The 15332-nt window shown below is 50.2% G+C and overlaps 1 protein-coding gene across 4 annotated transcripts in view; it reads right to left on the bottom strand.

Annotated features, from left to right (window-relative positions):
- The window catches only part of SH3PXD2A (SH3 and PX domains 2A), a 204076-nt gene that overhangs the window by 127441 nt on the left and 61303 nt on the right, over positions 1-15332 (bottom strand). For all 4 annotated transcript variants that reach the window (XM_084763099.1, XM_084763097.1, XM_084763098.1 and 1 more), the window contains one exon: positions 8294-8369. In XM_084763099.1, the coding sequence (XP_084619225.1) occupies positions 8294-8369 (76 nt within the window). The remainder of the gene's footprint in view (positions 1-8293; positions 8370-15332) is intronic.

Below are 15332 nucleotides of genomic sequence, written 5' to 3'. Positions count from 1 at the left end.
GGCTTTTTATTCTGGAGGCACAGTCAGATGAACAGACCTCATCTTCAGGCCATGCCACTCCCCTTCGGCTAGATCCTTGCTTTGGAGACCAGGAGCCTGACTGCCTACGCCTCTTCAGTGGATGTCAGTGCCGGGGTCTTGGGGACAGAGGGCCATGAACTCCCTGGGGGGAGTTTCCATGGTCTGATGACTACACTACACTGCGGGATGCCAAGCAGCACCCGCTGAACGATGCACCAGTTTATAAGGTAGGGTGGGGCTCTAAGAGCCAGCTCAGACCCTGTCAGAGGAGAGTGAAGGCTGGGGAATCTCTCTCTTTTGGCCTGAGTCCAGGCAGGGTGACCTAGGCTGGCTTTGAACTTGGTGTGTAGCTAAGGGTGAGCTTAAACTTCAATCTTTCTGCCTTTGCCTCCCGAGTGCTGGGCCCACAGGCATGTACCACCATGCCCCGTGTACACAGAGCAGGGGCTCAAACCCAGAGCTTTGTGCATGTTAGGTAAGCGGTCTACCACCCGAACTACCTCTCCACAAAGCACCTTTCAAATGTTCTTACGGCTCTCTGAGGAAGAGAGGAGGAAGCCATCTTCTTCCCTCTTTATGGTGAACACAGGTAGGTCTGGGAAAGGGGCCATTGTACAATGGTGGCTTATGTTTGACCAAGGCAGAGGCCAACAGACAAGATTTACAGCTTCATCATTCTTGGCCCCTCCCTGCCCCCACTTGCGGGCCACAGTCCCTTAACTGATCCTCCCTCTAATACGTACTTAAGAATTGCCAGGGCTGGAGAGATAGCTCAGAGGGTAAGAGCACTGTCTACTCTTCCAAAGGTCCTGAGTTCAATTCCCAGCAACCACATGGTGGCTCACAGCCATCTACAACGAGATCTGGTGCCTTCTTCCAGCCTGTAGGTGTACATGCAGGCAGAACACTGTATACATAATAAATAAGTCTTTAAAAGAAAAAAAAAAAAGAATCGCTTACTTCCCTCACCTTCCACAAAGCCACTTTCCTTCTCTGCCTGCCTCGGTCACCTCCAGGCTTTCTACCTCTTGTGTGGCATGTGCCAGCCCGAGGAGCCTTTCAAGATAGAAATCCGTCCTTTCGGTCTAAAACATCTCCCTGTGCAGGGAGGGATAAGTCCCCAGCCCTTAGTGTGACCTTGGAGGACTTGCTCTGCTCAACCTGGTGGAGGTCGCCAGCCCTCTTCCCTACCTTGCGCTCTGTGTGGCTGATGCTGCATTCAGATTAGCCCATCTCTGCCCTCATGGGCCCATGAAGCCTATTTTCCGTCTCCTGCCTCAGTTTCCCTCTTGCTCCTTCACCACTATCAAATGTGGGCCAAGTAACTATGCTTAAATGTGAGTTTGCTGACAGCAGCACTCCCGGAGACACCAGACTGTTAATTGTTATCTCTAAGCACAAAGTGGAAGATTTGACCTTGTGGAATGACGCTGGGCTTCCCGAAGGAAATTCTTTCTTTCCAGGGTGAAGGGCATGGGGTGGGGAAGGTCACGAGTGTTAAAGAGGCCTGAAGTCACGCCCGTCACTTTTGATGGTGGCGTCTGCTGACAGCTCTGAGGGACTGGACTGGAACCCTGGACTGCTTCCGGGCCAGAGCACACTTCCTGCCGTGTCAAACTGCAGAAGAAGTGGGGGTGTCTGCTTCAACCAAAGGTTGCTGGGGAGAAGCCCTCCGAGACAGACACTCCAGGACTCCAGGCCTGGGCTGACGCTCAGGGGGTTCACTCCTTCCTGAAGGGATCTCTAAGGCAGGGACAGAAGAAACAGAAAATCCTGACCAAGTCGCTAGTTATTCCTGGCCCAGGGATGTGGAGATATGGTAGGGAAAGGGCTTGGCCTGATCCACATTCTCTCTCAAGAGCAAAAAGGACCCCTGCATCGCGGCTACCCCCAGAGACCCAGGGATTCTGAAGGTGGAGGCCTCTGGGGCTAGTGACATTATCTTGGCAGGCAAGGGTCTCACAGTTCACACAATCCTGTGGAGCTGGTGCCCTCTCTTCAAGGGTGACCGCTCTGGTCCCATCTCCTGTCTGCCCAAGTCTCTCTGTGGTCAGCTAGCCTGCCTTCTTCACCACTGGTTCAATGCCGTTATTCACACACAAGCCTTTGTCCCCCTGAGGTCACTGTCCTTGCTGTCCTCTCAGCCTGGTATCCCTGGACCCTGATCTGCCCGTGCCTGGCTCAGTTCAGATGTCACCTCTGCAGAGTCCCCCTCTTGGCCAACAAATCTCAGACATCCTGGGCAACCTCACAGTTCTTTTTCTTCCTGGTTCTTGTCACTATTGGAAACTGCTCATTTGTTTGCACTCTGGACCCCACCCCACCCCCCAATTGAAAGATAAACTTCCTATCAACCGTGGTCTGGCCTCCTGTACTCAGCTATATTATCTGTGCCTACAGCTGGTCCAGGCGCACAGTAGGTGCTTGATAAATACCTGCAGCAGGAAAGGAATGAACGAACACCACTCTCCCGTGCAGAGGTCAGAGCAGTGAGCTGTGAGCTCACGGCAGGCTTTGGGAGACACTGGCCCAGAGTATAGAGTAGGAGCTACAGTTACAAGATGAGACCCGGCACCTTCCAGAAGGATGCGGTGAGCAGTGTAGACCTGTGATTTTGTTGATGGTTTTTATACCCCAGTATTCCCAGAAGACACTGTCTTATCCCTATCACAGAGGTTTATCTTTTTCCTGCCATTTCAGGTCACCAGTGGGATCCAGAAATGCCCCCAGGCCCTCACCCTCAGAGGCTGCATCCTGCCAGAGCTCAGAGTCATTGCTTGCCTCAGTTTCCAGATCCTCTGAGGAAAGGCTTCTTAGGCTAGAGCCTAGCGGAGAAGGAGAGAAATGTCTAGAGCCAGGGCGAGAGGGCCAGCTCTCCTCAGCCTAGCTAAATATTGTCCCTGCCCCCTGCTTCCTCTGCTGCTGAACAAACACCGGATCTGCTGCGGGGGCTCCACCGTAAGGAGAGGAAAGCCTTCTGTCTCTAGTTCACTCAGCACCCTCCTGCACCGTGGCTCCAAACTGCCCGCTCATTAAGAAACTGGTATGTAAACTGTCCAGCTAGTACAAAAGAAGCCAGCGCGCCTGCTGTCTAAAAATACCATCCCGTGAGCAGAAGAGGTCAGCAGGCAGCCTTCGGGTTGGCAGCCCCTACCTTGATTATAGTTATGGGGTCACTTTGTGACCCAAGTCATCTTACAGCTCCATATTTTATTCACCCCAGGGGCGGGGGACAAGGGGCTTTGTGGGGCCAACTCAGCTATTAGGACCACAGGGCTTTCTGCAAGCCCAGAGCTAAAGTGAGGCCAGTACAAGGGCACAGGTAGCTCATTAAGTAGAAGGTGACCCAGCACAGCCTTGGCAGAGTTAAGTACAGCTCTTTCTGCTCCACTGCCTGGCTTCTGAGGTCCCTGGGCCCCTGGTCACAGTTGTTTGCTTTTTACATCGGCAGCCATATACACTTCACTCCGCTCTGTAATGACCATTTCCTCCCAGGGAGGCTCCTTAGGTCAGCCAAGTCAGGATACACAGGAAATGGACTCCAATCCCAGGATGGGCAACAGGAGATGGATTTTCCACAATGGCCTTTTAAAACAAGGCGGAGGGTTCCACCGAAACAGTGGGCTGCACCAAGAGGCTGCAGGCTTAGCCATGATTGGCCGAATACCCAAAGCGCACTTCATTTTCTACCCACTCCTTCAAGCAGGCCTCAAATGCATGTGGGAGACCACCACACCCGGCTCTCTGGTATCAGCTTTCTGTTTTGGATTCTCTTTCCAGAGATAACAGCCTGGGCACATCTCTTTCTCTGTGGTGAAGAAGCAGGTTTGCTTCCTGCACGTAATAAAAGATGTAGGCTTCCTGTACTACAACCCACGCTTGCAGGCGATGTCCCCAGATTATCATGTGACCTCATGGGAATTTGGAGGGAATGAGAATGGTTGTAAATGCGCTACTCACGTTGGGGGTGCAATAAATTCTAATGTCTCTGATTCAAGAGTGTTCTCTTTTATATGGCTAGCCATATAAAATAAGCTAAACTGGCTCATAAAGAGGGCGCAATCAGACACTGTGCATGGGCTTGTTTGTTTGTATATTTGGTTTTGGCTTTTTGAGACCATGTCACATGTAGCTCAATCTAGCCTTGATCTCGCTTCACAGGCCAGGTTGGCCTTGAACTCTTGATCCTCTTGCCTTCATCTCACAAGTGCTGGGACAGGCTTGCAACACCACACCTTGATCCATTCACAGTTCTTCACAGTGCTGTTCCTGCCCTAAAGCCTGAGAGGTCAAGGTGACTGCCTAGTCTCCTAGTTTGTTTCCAGCAACTTCAAAGCCACAGACTTCTGTTGTTGTTGTGATTACATCATCATCACCACCATCATCATCACCACCATCATCATCATCACCGTCATCATCATCACAGGTAGGATCTCAATACATAACCCAGGCTGGCCCTGAACTCACTATGTAGCTCAGGTTAACCTTGAACCCTCCTCCCACCCAAGTATTGGGTAAACTAGTGAGCACCACCTCAAGAAATTTCTTCATTTTGTAACAGAATTACCACATGCTTCTTTTTGTTTGTTTGTTTTTGTTTTTTGAGACAGGGTTTCTCTGTGTGTCCCTAGCTATCCTGGAACCCACTATGTAGACGAGGCTGGCCTTGAACTCAGAGATCCACCTGCTTCTGCCTTCCGAGTGCTAGGATTAAAGGTGTGTGCCACCAAGCCGGTCTACAAAATGAGTCCAGGACAGCCAAGGCTACACAGAGAGACCCTGTCTCGAAAAAACAAAAACAAAAACAAAAACAAAAAAAAGGTGTGTGCCACCATTTCCCGGCTCACAGGATTTTTAATAAAGTATGTGGCATATGACTTTAATCACTGGGGAGGCAGAGGCAGGAGGATTTCTGTGAGTTTGGAGCTAACTGGGTCTACACAGTGAGTTCCAGTTCCAGGACAATCGGGACTAGATAGAGGGACTCTGTCTCAAAAAAGCAAAATAAAACTGAAAACCCACTGAGGGCAATTGGAAGATGGTGGGATTTGTCCTAAGGAATTTGTTCAGGAGCCTTCAAGACAATTCCTTTGTGGAAATCAAGTTCTACCCACAGCTTTTTTTCTTGGAATGCTGAGCATGCAGGGAGGCTGCTCATGGGCCGCTGTCCCTCTGACTGGCAGCTGGCGTGCTCGCTTAGTACCATCCCCATATGCTTAACACACAAACCAGCCACTCGGGTCAATGGTCTAGTTAATTTCAGGTGCCAACATCGATTTCCTGGTTGTGATGACACACTATCATTATTGGCTAAGATGGTCCAGGCTGGAGGGGTGCTCAGTGCTTCAGAGTACAGACGACCTCTGCGGAGTGCCTGGGTTCAGTTCCCAGCACCCATGCTGGGCCACTCACAACTAAAGGCCTCTAACTCCAGTTCCAGGGGAATCTGAGGACATCTCTGGCCTCTGGAAGTACTGCACACATATATACAAACTTAGACTGACATACAGATGTACATAATTTTAAAATAAATCTGGAGAAAAAAAAGGTGTTCCATTGTGGGAAATACTTTGATGGTGGAAAACGGCTAGCCTGACTGTGCTTACAGTGAACTAAGGCCACCCACTGTACATTCTGTGGTGGAACTGCAAGAGAGGAATGTATGCTGTTATTTTTGCAACATTTCATGAGTCTGTAATTATTTCAAAATTAAAAGTTACATCCAGATATAATAGTGGTGCGTTCCTATAATCCCAGCACTTGGGAGGCAGAGGGAAGAAGATCAAGAGTTCAAAGTCATCCTCACCTACACAGCAAGACCAAGACCAGCGCAGGCTCATCAGACCTATCCTGACCTATCCTGGTTGGTTCTGTTTTTTTTTTTTTTTTTTTTTTTAAAGTTGACCCAAATTAGAATTGTCTGAATAGAAGAAACAGTTGAGAAAGTGCTTCCAGGAGACTGGCCTTTAAGCAAGTCTGTGGGACATTTTCTTAATTAGTTATTAATGGGGAGAGGGTGCACAGTCAATTGTAGGTGATGACACACCTGGGCAGCTGGTCATGGGTGCAGGCTGAGCAAGTCATGGAGAACGAGCCAGTAAGCAGTGTTTCTCCATGGCCTCTGGTTCAGTTCCTGCTTTCTGGTTCCTGGCCTGCTTGAATTCCTGCCCTGACTTCCTCAATATTGGACTGTTACCTGAGAGTTATAAACTGAGACAAAACCTTTCCTTCCCAAGTTGCTTTTGGTCATAATATTTTGTCATAGCTACAGAAGCCCTAAGACAAGACCCTATCTCAAAAAGAAAGGGAATAACAGGTATTTTTAAAAGAGACTCTATAGCAGGTCCTGTTAGGTTTGCAACTGAATGAATATGGCGCTCTGAAAGCCTTAGAGCAAAGTCAGTATCTGGGACATGGCTACTCTAGCCCCTTAGCCTGGCAGCGACAGCTCCCCTCCTAAGCATGGCTGATGAGATGACAGACTCTTCCCTTGCAGCATTGGCCCGGAGCAGAGCAGAAGAAAAAGCCCTGTCCTTCCTGAGTGAACAGGTAGCTCCAGGTCCTAGGGCAAAGGCCAGTACCCGCACAACACTGATGACCTCATATTCCTCCAGGACACTTCTGCCCATAGCATCCCAGCTGGACACCCATGCCCAAGGTGGGTGCAGCATCCAGACTGCTGCAGATCTAGATGTTGGACGCAGTGCAAAGTCACTGTCTTGTTACTCAGAGGCTGACAGCGGAGAAGCTGTGCCGTGCCTTCAATGAAGAAAGCCGGTGAGATACCTCCTCTCAATGGCATGTTCACGTCTTCCTGAACTGTGGCTCTGGCCATTCTTCTGAGGGGCTGGTTATTTCCCTACACGTCTAGCACAAGATGCTGAAGATATGTAGCCTTTTGCTGACTCTGAGGGTTGGGTAAGGAACACCCTTTACAGGGGAGCCACCCTCCATGTTTTCAGTCAACAGTCGGTACTGACTACAGGCCACGAGCGTCTAACTGGCAACCCATCCTGAAGGATGGCCTGTGAGGGTCCAGAGCCAGTATTAACTGAGTGGGACTGCCTGAGAGCCAGCTGGACCTACTGGCTGGAGAACCCGGAAAGCCAGCGGGCAGTGTCCCCCTCAGGGTTCAGGGCTAAGCCCTGAGTTCATGCCTTCGTTCTGCCATTTCATGGGCAGTCCATTAGCCTTTCTGGATCCTAGCAGCTTTGCCCTCATGAGAAATGATAACACGGCTCTCAGGAGGATGAGCTGTAATCAACAACCGTAAGGAAGAAAGCTGTAATTATATCACAGGCCTCTACTCAAACTTTAGACATCCCAGTAATAGCAGGCCGAAGCTTATCTGAGACATTTTCCTCTAAATTACACACGCCTGATTGCATGACACAGGCTCCAAGTGGTGCGGCAACGGCTGGCTAGACTGAGCTGGATTCCAATCCTGTCTGCCCGCTCCCCGGCTGTGAGGGAAGTAAGCCACAGTAGCATACGGCTGACGGGAGATCAAGACTTGCGTACTATGCTCCGTTAAGGAAGTGGGAGAAGCAGTTGTGCTTGTAATTAGCAGCCCTTTCCTAGGTGAATTCAGGTCACATGCTTGCGCGCACACAGAGCCAGGCAGTTACAGAGCACACGTTTAAGCCCAGAATTTGGGAGGCAAAGGCAGGCAGATCTCCTGACTTTGAGGCCAGCCTGGTCTATAGAGCAAGTTCCAGGACAGCCAAGGCTACACAGAGAAACCATGCCTTGAAAGAAAAAAAAATTATGTATATGAGAGTTTTTGTTTGCACGGGCATCAGTCTACCACGTGCCTGGCTCAAGCCCCACTGAGGCAGGAAGCGGGCTGTGGAAGCTCTGGGGAACTGGTTGCTACAGATGGACGTGAGCTGCCATGAGGGTGCGGAGAAGTGAACCTGGGCCCTCTGGAAGAACAGCCAGTCAGTCCTCTTCGCCACTTAAGATGGAGTCTCATGTAGCCTAGGCTGGAACTCACTATGTAGCTGAGGATGGCCTCAAACTACTATGACATTGTTATTTTGTGAGCATGGGGTGGGGGTAGGGATGTCAAATGTGGAGGTCAGAGTACAACTTGTAGAAGCTGGTTCCCTCCTTCTACCATAGAGGTCCTGGGAATCAAACCCCGGTTATCGGGCTTGCAAATCCTTTGGAGAGTGGTTAATACACTCCTAAGCCAGTCTTATCTTGGCTTGGGGGGGGGGGCGGTTCTCCTAGTCACCCCCAGCCCTCCTCAGGGCCCCTTGGAGCTCACCTGGGAGGAAGGGGATGATCCTTTGCTTGGGGTCCTTCTGGCCACCTTCGATAGGAAACTTATCCAGAAGCTGCATCTGTGGAGACAGACAGACAGACAGACAGACAGACAGACAGACAGACAAGCTTGAGAATGCTGAACAGAATCACCACTGCCCTGCTGCGCTCACACACTGCTGAGTGACGCCTGAAATCCCTCATTTCACAGCCCATTAACAAACCATGTGGGGCTTGAGAGGGAGAAGGCCAGAGCTCTCCAGGCATCAAAGGGGTGTCTGAACCTTCTCAGGAAGTGGGAGGGGGCTAGAGACGCTTGAGGGTGAGGCTGAGCCAGGGACCAACAGGCAGGCGGGCAGGCCAGCCTGAGGTTTGCAGATGCTCCTTTGGGCCCTGTTCCTTCCCACTTCATCTTTCTGTTGAGTAAATCCTTCAGCTGCCCCACACATCCCAAACCTTTCTGGGCCAGGAACGGAGGAAGGAGGCCCCACCTGATGCTTCAGACAGGCCACCCACCTTCCAGAACTGCTCTGCAAAACCGGGCGCAGATGTTATTTTAATCACAAAACCAAAGCTATTGCGTTGTCCCATGGCTGGGGACCCCGTCCTCCTGAGCTCACTACTGTTTTTCCAGGGACCGTCAGAAACAGCTGTGTCTTCTTTTGCTATATTCTGGGCTGAAATTCTGTGTCAACTGGAAAAACACACGAGAAGCCAGACGGACAAGGCCAGGGCCCCTGTGTGCAGTTGATGCTAAGTATCTATGGCCAGGATGCCTGCTGGTGTCCCAGCTGTGACCCTGAGCAAGGCAAAAGCCCTCTTCAGGCATCTCTTTAGTAGGATGAGGATCTGTCCCGTGCACTTAACGTACATTCATCCCCCAAGTCTGCCTATACTGGACGTAAGGCGGTCAGCACACATTAAAGAAAAAAGGCCTTGCCCTCAGGGGCTTGACATCTGATGGAAGCAGACAAACAATAAATAAGTTGGTCATGTGCCAGGGAAGATGAGTGCTATAAAAAAGAACGAAGCCAGTTGAAATAGCTAAGCAAGATGTGGGATCTTCTGTTTGGGGTGCTGAGTAAGATTTCACCAATTCAAAGGTAAAGTCCCTCAGGAGGTGAGGAAGCAGGGCACTATGGGTAAAAGTCCCTGTGTTCCAGAAAGGGAACTGGAAGTGCAAAGCTCTGGGAAAGGCCAATGTGGCTGGCATGAGTCGAGGCAGGGGGAGGAGGGCCGTGACCTGATGGGTCTTTGAGAAGATGTCTCAACTAGAGTGCAGTAAGTGAGCCACAGGATAGAAATGGCTAGGGACGAGGTATCAGCATTGAGGGTAACCAAGAGGTCCTGTGCTAGACGGTGCATGCGTGTGTGTGTGTGCATGTGTGCGTGTGTGCGCGCGCGCCTGTGTGCTCATGCGTGTATTCATCCAGCCTGCTCTAACACTTGGTTTTAGGACTGTCTCTTACATAATCATTACTCGATCTCCACAGAGCATTTAGAAGCCACATAGGACGGGGTTAGGTGGATTCCATTCAAAACAAGATTGTACCATAATCAACTTTCACTTCCTCAAATAGATACTTAGCAAAAGCTGGCTCATGAGTTTTAATGTTCTAACTTCAACTCTTGAACATCTGATAACCTGTTGTTGCTCCACTTAAACACAGCTGTTTGGGTATAACATTATAAACTTGTCCTTGGGCGCTTGGGATACGTTTTGAAATAAACACTTCGGGCGAGAACGCCTACTTTCCTCACCTGCATTCTATTTCTGTACATTTTACTTCTAAGTAATTCTTGCTCAGGGAGGAGAAACCAGAAATTACCAAAGCAATTGGGGGTGCGTGTCTGAGGTGAAGGAAGCTAGGTGTCGGGGTGCACACTTGTAATCTCAGCACTTGGGAGACGAAGGCGTGAGGATCAAGAGTTCAAGGCCAGCCTGGGCTGTATAATGGCCAGTCTTGCTATATAACAAGACCATGGCTCAGGAAAACACAAACAACAAACAAAATTTTAAATGTTAAACGGAAAAAGAATGACTTATATTCAGCTTCCCTAAAAAGCACCACTAGCACTGGGAGGCCGCACATAAGCTCTCTACCAGTAGTCTATGTGTCCAACTAAAACGACCTCATCACCTTCCCACACCACATGCCGACGACTACTTTTTCCATATAAATGAATACTTCCATATTAGCACTGTTGTAGTGTTAGGCCCTTGTCCATGCTAAGCAAGTGCTTAACCACTGAGCTACATCCCCAGCCCCATATTAATATCAACAGTCTTTCTTTCTTTTTCTTTCTTTCTTTTTTTTTTTTTAAATTTTAAGACACTGTCTGTGTATCCCAGGCTGTCCAGCCAGCCAAGTGCTAGGATTACAAGCGTGTGGCACCATGCCTGGCCATACTGCCCTTTATAACTATGACACAGACTTTCAGGGTCCGCACGGCCCACAGCTCCCGCACCCATCACCCTGTCCCCAACCCTTCATGCTATTCCTGACTTGTCACTGCTTTATACAGCATTACAGTTACACATCTTAGTACCGCACGTCTCGCAATGCTCCCCTCATAACAACATATTCTTCTCAATTTTATTCCATGCATATTTATAAGTGAGTCTTTTCCAAAATGTTGAAGATGAATAACAGCATTCGTAGACCAGGCCTGGGGCCTCCAGGTAATGACTCCAGCACTAAGAGGGCCCAGCCAGACACCCAGGTATGGAGTGATGTGCTTGTCTGAATTGACTCTCTCTGGAACCAGGGTGTACCCAGACCACAGCAAACTGTGGGGCGTTGCCTAAGTGGCTATATCATTGAGGAACTTGTGGGAGTCTGGTTATTTAGCAAGAAAGACCATTATACAGCCCTGACGCTCTCGTGTCTCAGCCTCCCACGTGCTGTTACAAGTGTGCACCACCACGCCTGGCTTTCTTTACCTCCCATCTGCCCTTCTCCTCTGTGCCCCAAATTTTGCAAGTTCTGGTTTCTCCTCCTCCGGCTCTACCGTTCGCATAGTCTCTGACTCTAACACTGTCTTTCAGACCTCAGCGCTAACAGCCCGGGGAGTGTGGTGCAGAGGGACATGGGATACTCATGTATTCATTCCTTTCCTCCTAGAACACAGGGTGACTTCTAGACGGCAGACTCTCTGCCACATGCTACACTGGCATCAGCGAGCCCTCGCGGTGGGGTTCACAACCTTCACCGTGCATATGAGGCAACAGTGAACGAGGAGAATGCAGTCCTGGTTTACGGCGCCTGGGCCGGAGCCCCCAGGTCCCTCCATGTCTGCAGCTCACAGGTGCTATGTAGCAGCTGCTGACGTGACTGCACTGAAGCTGAGCAGCTGCGTTCCCGGCAGGGAACTCTGTCCACACCTGACACTGCTCACGTGCAGTGCAACCGGCCCTGGTTGAGATGGGCTGTACGTGCAAAACATATGCTGGACCAAGAGTATAAAAGAGGAAAGAGGGAGCGGAATTAGAAGGGAGGGAGAAAGGGGAGGAGGGAGGGAAGGAGAAGTGACACATTAAGAATTTTATTTTGGGCCTGGAGCAATGGCTCTGTAGCTAAGGGCCCTGGCTGCTCTTCCAGAGGACACAGGTTTGATTCCCAACACAGCTCACAGCCATGTGTAACTACTTCCAGCATCCAATGCCTTCTTGTGGCCTCCTCAGGCAATGCACACTTGCGGTACACAGATACACACGTGGGCAAAACACCCATATAAATAAAATTAAAAAAAGAAAAGAAGCCGGGTGTGGTGGCACAGGCCTTTAATCCCAGCACCTGTGAGTTCTCTGTGAGTTCAAGGCCAGGATGGTGTATAGGCCATGCTGGATAACCAATGCTAACGTAACTCCTTCAGAGGTGGGCACGCTGCACAGTGCCAGATGTGTATGGCTGAGTTTCACAAAGAAAGGCATACTGAGGAGCTATCTCCCTGACAGACCTAGGAGGAAGGAGCCTTCCTTCCATGAGGAGGAAGCCTAGGAGCGTGGACAGGGAGAAGGGGTCCATGTAGCATGGACCACCGGTTCAGGCAATAAGTAGATTCTCCTGTCAGTCCCAACAGGCCCTGAGTCAGGCCGGAAGAAAAGGCACGTCTCACGGCCAGGGTCATTCTTGGAGTAAGCGGGCGCCTGCCTAAAGCAGCCTTTGCAACCACACCACAACCCCTTCAGCTTGTCTGTTTATCTAAGGGGTGGGTCGTGAGAGAAACACAGGACAGCTTGGTTCCAGGAGCTGGCTCAGCCAGAGAAAGCAGAGTCATTTGACAGTTCTCCTTGGGCAGGGCTCTGCAGCAATAAACACTGAGGAGGAGAGAAGACGTGGGCCCCACCCAACCGGGGCACATCTGTAACCCAAGAGGTCCAATCGCTGGCCTGCTGGGAGGAAGAGTTCCAGGGAGTACCACTAAACTCCAGGGTTTCAACCTTAATCCTTTAGCATCCGACCATTTTCCTACCTGGGGAATAAAAAGAACATTGCTGGAAGCTGCTGAGCTCTTTGACATAGAAATCCCCTTAAAAAAAGAGACAGGCACCCAGTTTGTACGACCACGAGGGAGCAAGGAAACCTCAAGCGCCGTTTGTCCATGCTGCACACGGTGGGCTCTGCAGCTCCTGTGTTAAATGCTGGGGTCTTGTCAGTGCACATCACAGAGGCAGTGACAGGAAGTGCAAGCAGGCCATGGTGGTTAGCTTGTAATGACGTCCGTAGTGCCAGCACTCTAGATGCTGAAACAGGAAATCTGGAGTTCAAGGCCCGCCAGTGCGCACCACACACCGAGGCATTAGCTCAAAAACCCTGGATCAAGCTAAACTGAACAAAGCAGAGTGAGTGCGGCATTTCTTACAGTGTATTTCACCCGCTTGCCACCATTCTTGGGCGGTCTTCCCTGTGAGGACGACTCTAAAAGCCCTCTGGGTGGTCCCAGCCAAAGACTGCCACCTCCTTTCTTTGAATCCCAATGGTACTTCCAACTTGTTTACTCCAGTTGACTAACTGAGAGAGCCCTATGTGACTCACAGCTCACACCCATCTCTTTGAGACAGGCTAAGGTGGCCCAGAACCCACTGCATAGCTAAGGACAACCTTGCACTTCCGACTGATCCACCTGCTGGGATTACAAACATGCACCCACCACCACACCGGTTTTATGTGGTACATGGTACTTGGAATCGAACTCTGGGCTTTGGGCCTATGAGGCAAGTCCTCCACTGACTAACTGAAGGACAGCTGCAGCTCTGCGATTCGTGCTTACTTTTTTATGTCCTGAAGAGGAAGTGGCCTTTGCCCCCGAACAGTCAGGCATCCATGTTGAGCCAATGTGACATGAACTATATAAATAAGGGGGAGGGAGGGACTGGGTGGCGCCTCCAAAGTAATTATTTGCAAATCCTCTTATATGGGAGGCAAGGGAGTTCAGCAGAATTCTCTGCTCCAATTAGATCCGACATGAAATGTCAACATATATTTCAGGGGTGGTTATCCCACTATCTCAGAGCAGTCTGCTGAGGAGACTCTTTTGCATTTTAAATTAGCCTAAGTTCTTGTCAAAAGTCAATTAACTCAAGTCTATTTCAGGGCTTCATGACCCCAATATTATCCTCTCTTGATTTCTATAGAATTTTGTTAAGTCTTTTTTTTTTTTTCTTCCTTATTTGGTTTGGTTTTTCAAGACAGGGTTTCTATGTGTAGCCTTGGCTATCCTGGACTCGATTTGTAGACAGGCTGGCCTCAAACTCACATGATCCAACTGCCTCTGCCTCCCAAGGGCTGGGATTACAGGCACGTGCCACCACACCCAGCTCTCCGAGTTTTCAAACATGAAGAAAGGAAGAGGGAGAGAGGGAGGGAAGGAGAGAGGAGAAGGAGGGAGGGAAGGAAGGAAATAAGATCTTAATACTGAGTAGAACAAGCAAGGACATAGGACAGAAGGGCCAAATACAGTAAAGCTTGGAGTGACGGGCACCTTCGTTAACTCTGGCCTCTCCCTGAGATGAATTCATAAACATTCCCCCCACTCTTTGTGCCACACATAAAAGAAAGCAAACAAGAGGGCAACCTGAAGCTGGGCGTGGTGGTGCATGCCTTTAATCCCAGCACTCAGGAAGCAGAGGCAGGCGGATTGTGTGAGTTTGAGGCCAGCCTGGTCTACAAAGCGAGTCCAGGACAGCAAAGGCTACATAAAGAAACCTTGTCTTGAGGGGGGGGGGGGTGCAACCTGGGCTCCAAAACCACACTGGCTAACCAGGTGACCCTCTGCAAGCCCAAGCAATGAGCAAGGTGCTGCAACTCACCAAAGCCTGTAGGGGAAGAGGATGGTGCTGGGTGCACTGCAGTGCAGAAAGGGGCAGCCATGAATGGGACTGTCACTCAGAGTTCCCAGATGAGGAGGTTCTGGGTGGTGGAGAGGACGGATGCAAGCTCTCCTGTCAAAATCTCTACAGCACTTCAGGCAGCCGGCCTAACACTCAGGCAAACATCAAGGAAGCCAGGGAAAGAGGAAGGAAGCAGAGAGGCTCTTCCACCCTGGCAAGGGTGACCTGGTTGTTGGGTCACAGGCACGTAAGATGCTAATGCCAAAATGCAGGTACCAGAACATTCCCCAGTGCCCAAAGGGGCCCACTTGAGTTCTAAAGTCTGTTGCAAGCTAAACCGTTGCTTTAGTATGTTCTGGAAAGCATGCTGCTGTCACTGCTCCAAATCCCTTCCCTTTACCACGGTGGTCTGCACGCTGCATTAGCAGGACCCAGAGTGTGAATCATGGCCAGGCTCTGAGTGAGCTGGGACCCACACACCAGACTTTAAGTAGGGGTCATGTCGTTTATATACAGTAACAGTTAGGGATGGGACAAGATCAGTGGCTGGGTGGGCAAAGCAGACTTGCCAGAAAAGGCCACAGAGTTAGGCCCTGAATTAGCACAGATGGAGAAAAAGAAAGAGAGCAGCCCAGCGGAGGAATAGGGCAAATGCTTGCTAGTGTGGTGGTCAGTCACAGCGGACTGAACAGCCTTGTTCATGAATGCT

This window comes from Acomys minous (genome assembly GCF_964271855.1).
Source record: "Acomys minous genome assembly, chromosome: 2".
Lineage (NCBI taxonomy): Eukaryota > Metazoa > Chordata > Mammalia > Rodentia > Muridae > Acomys > Acomys minous.
This window is presented reverse-complemented; position numbering and strand designations above follow the sequence as displayed.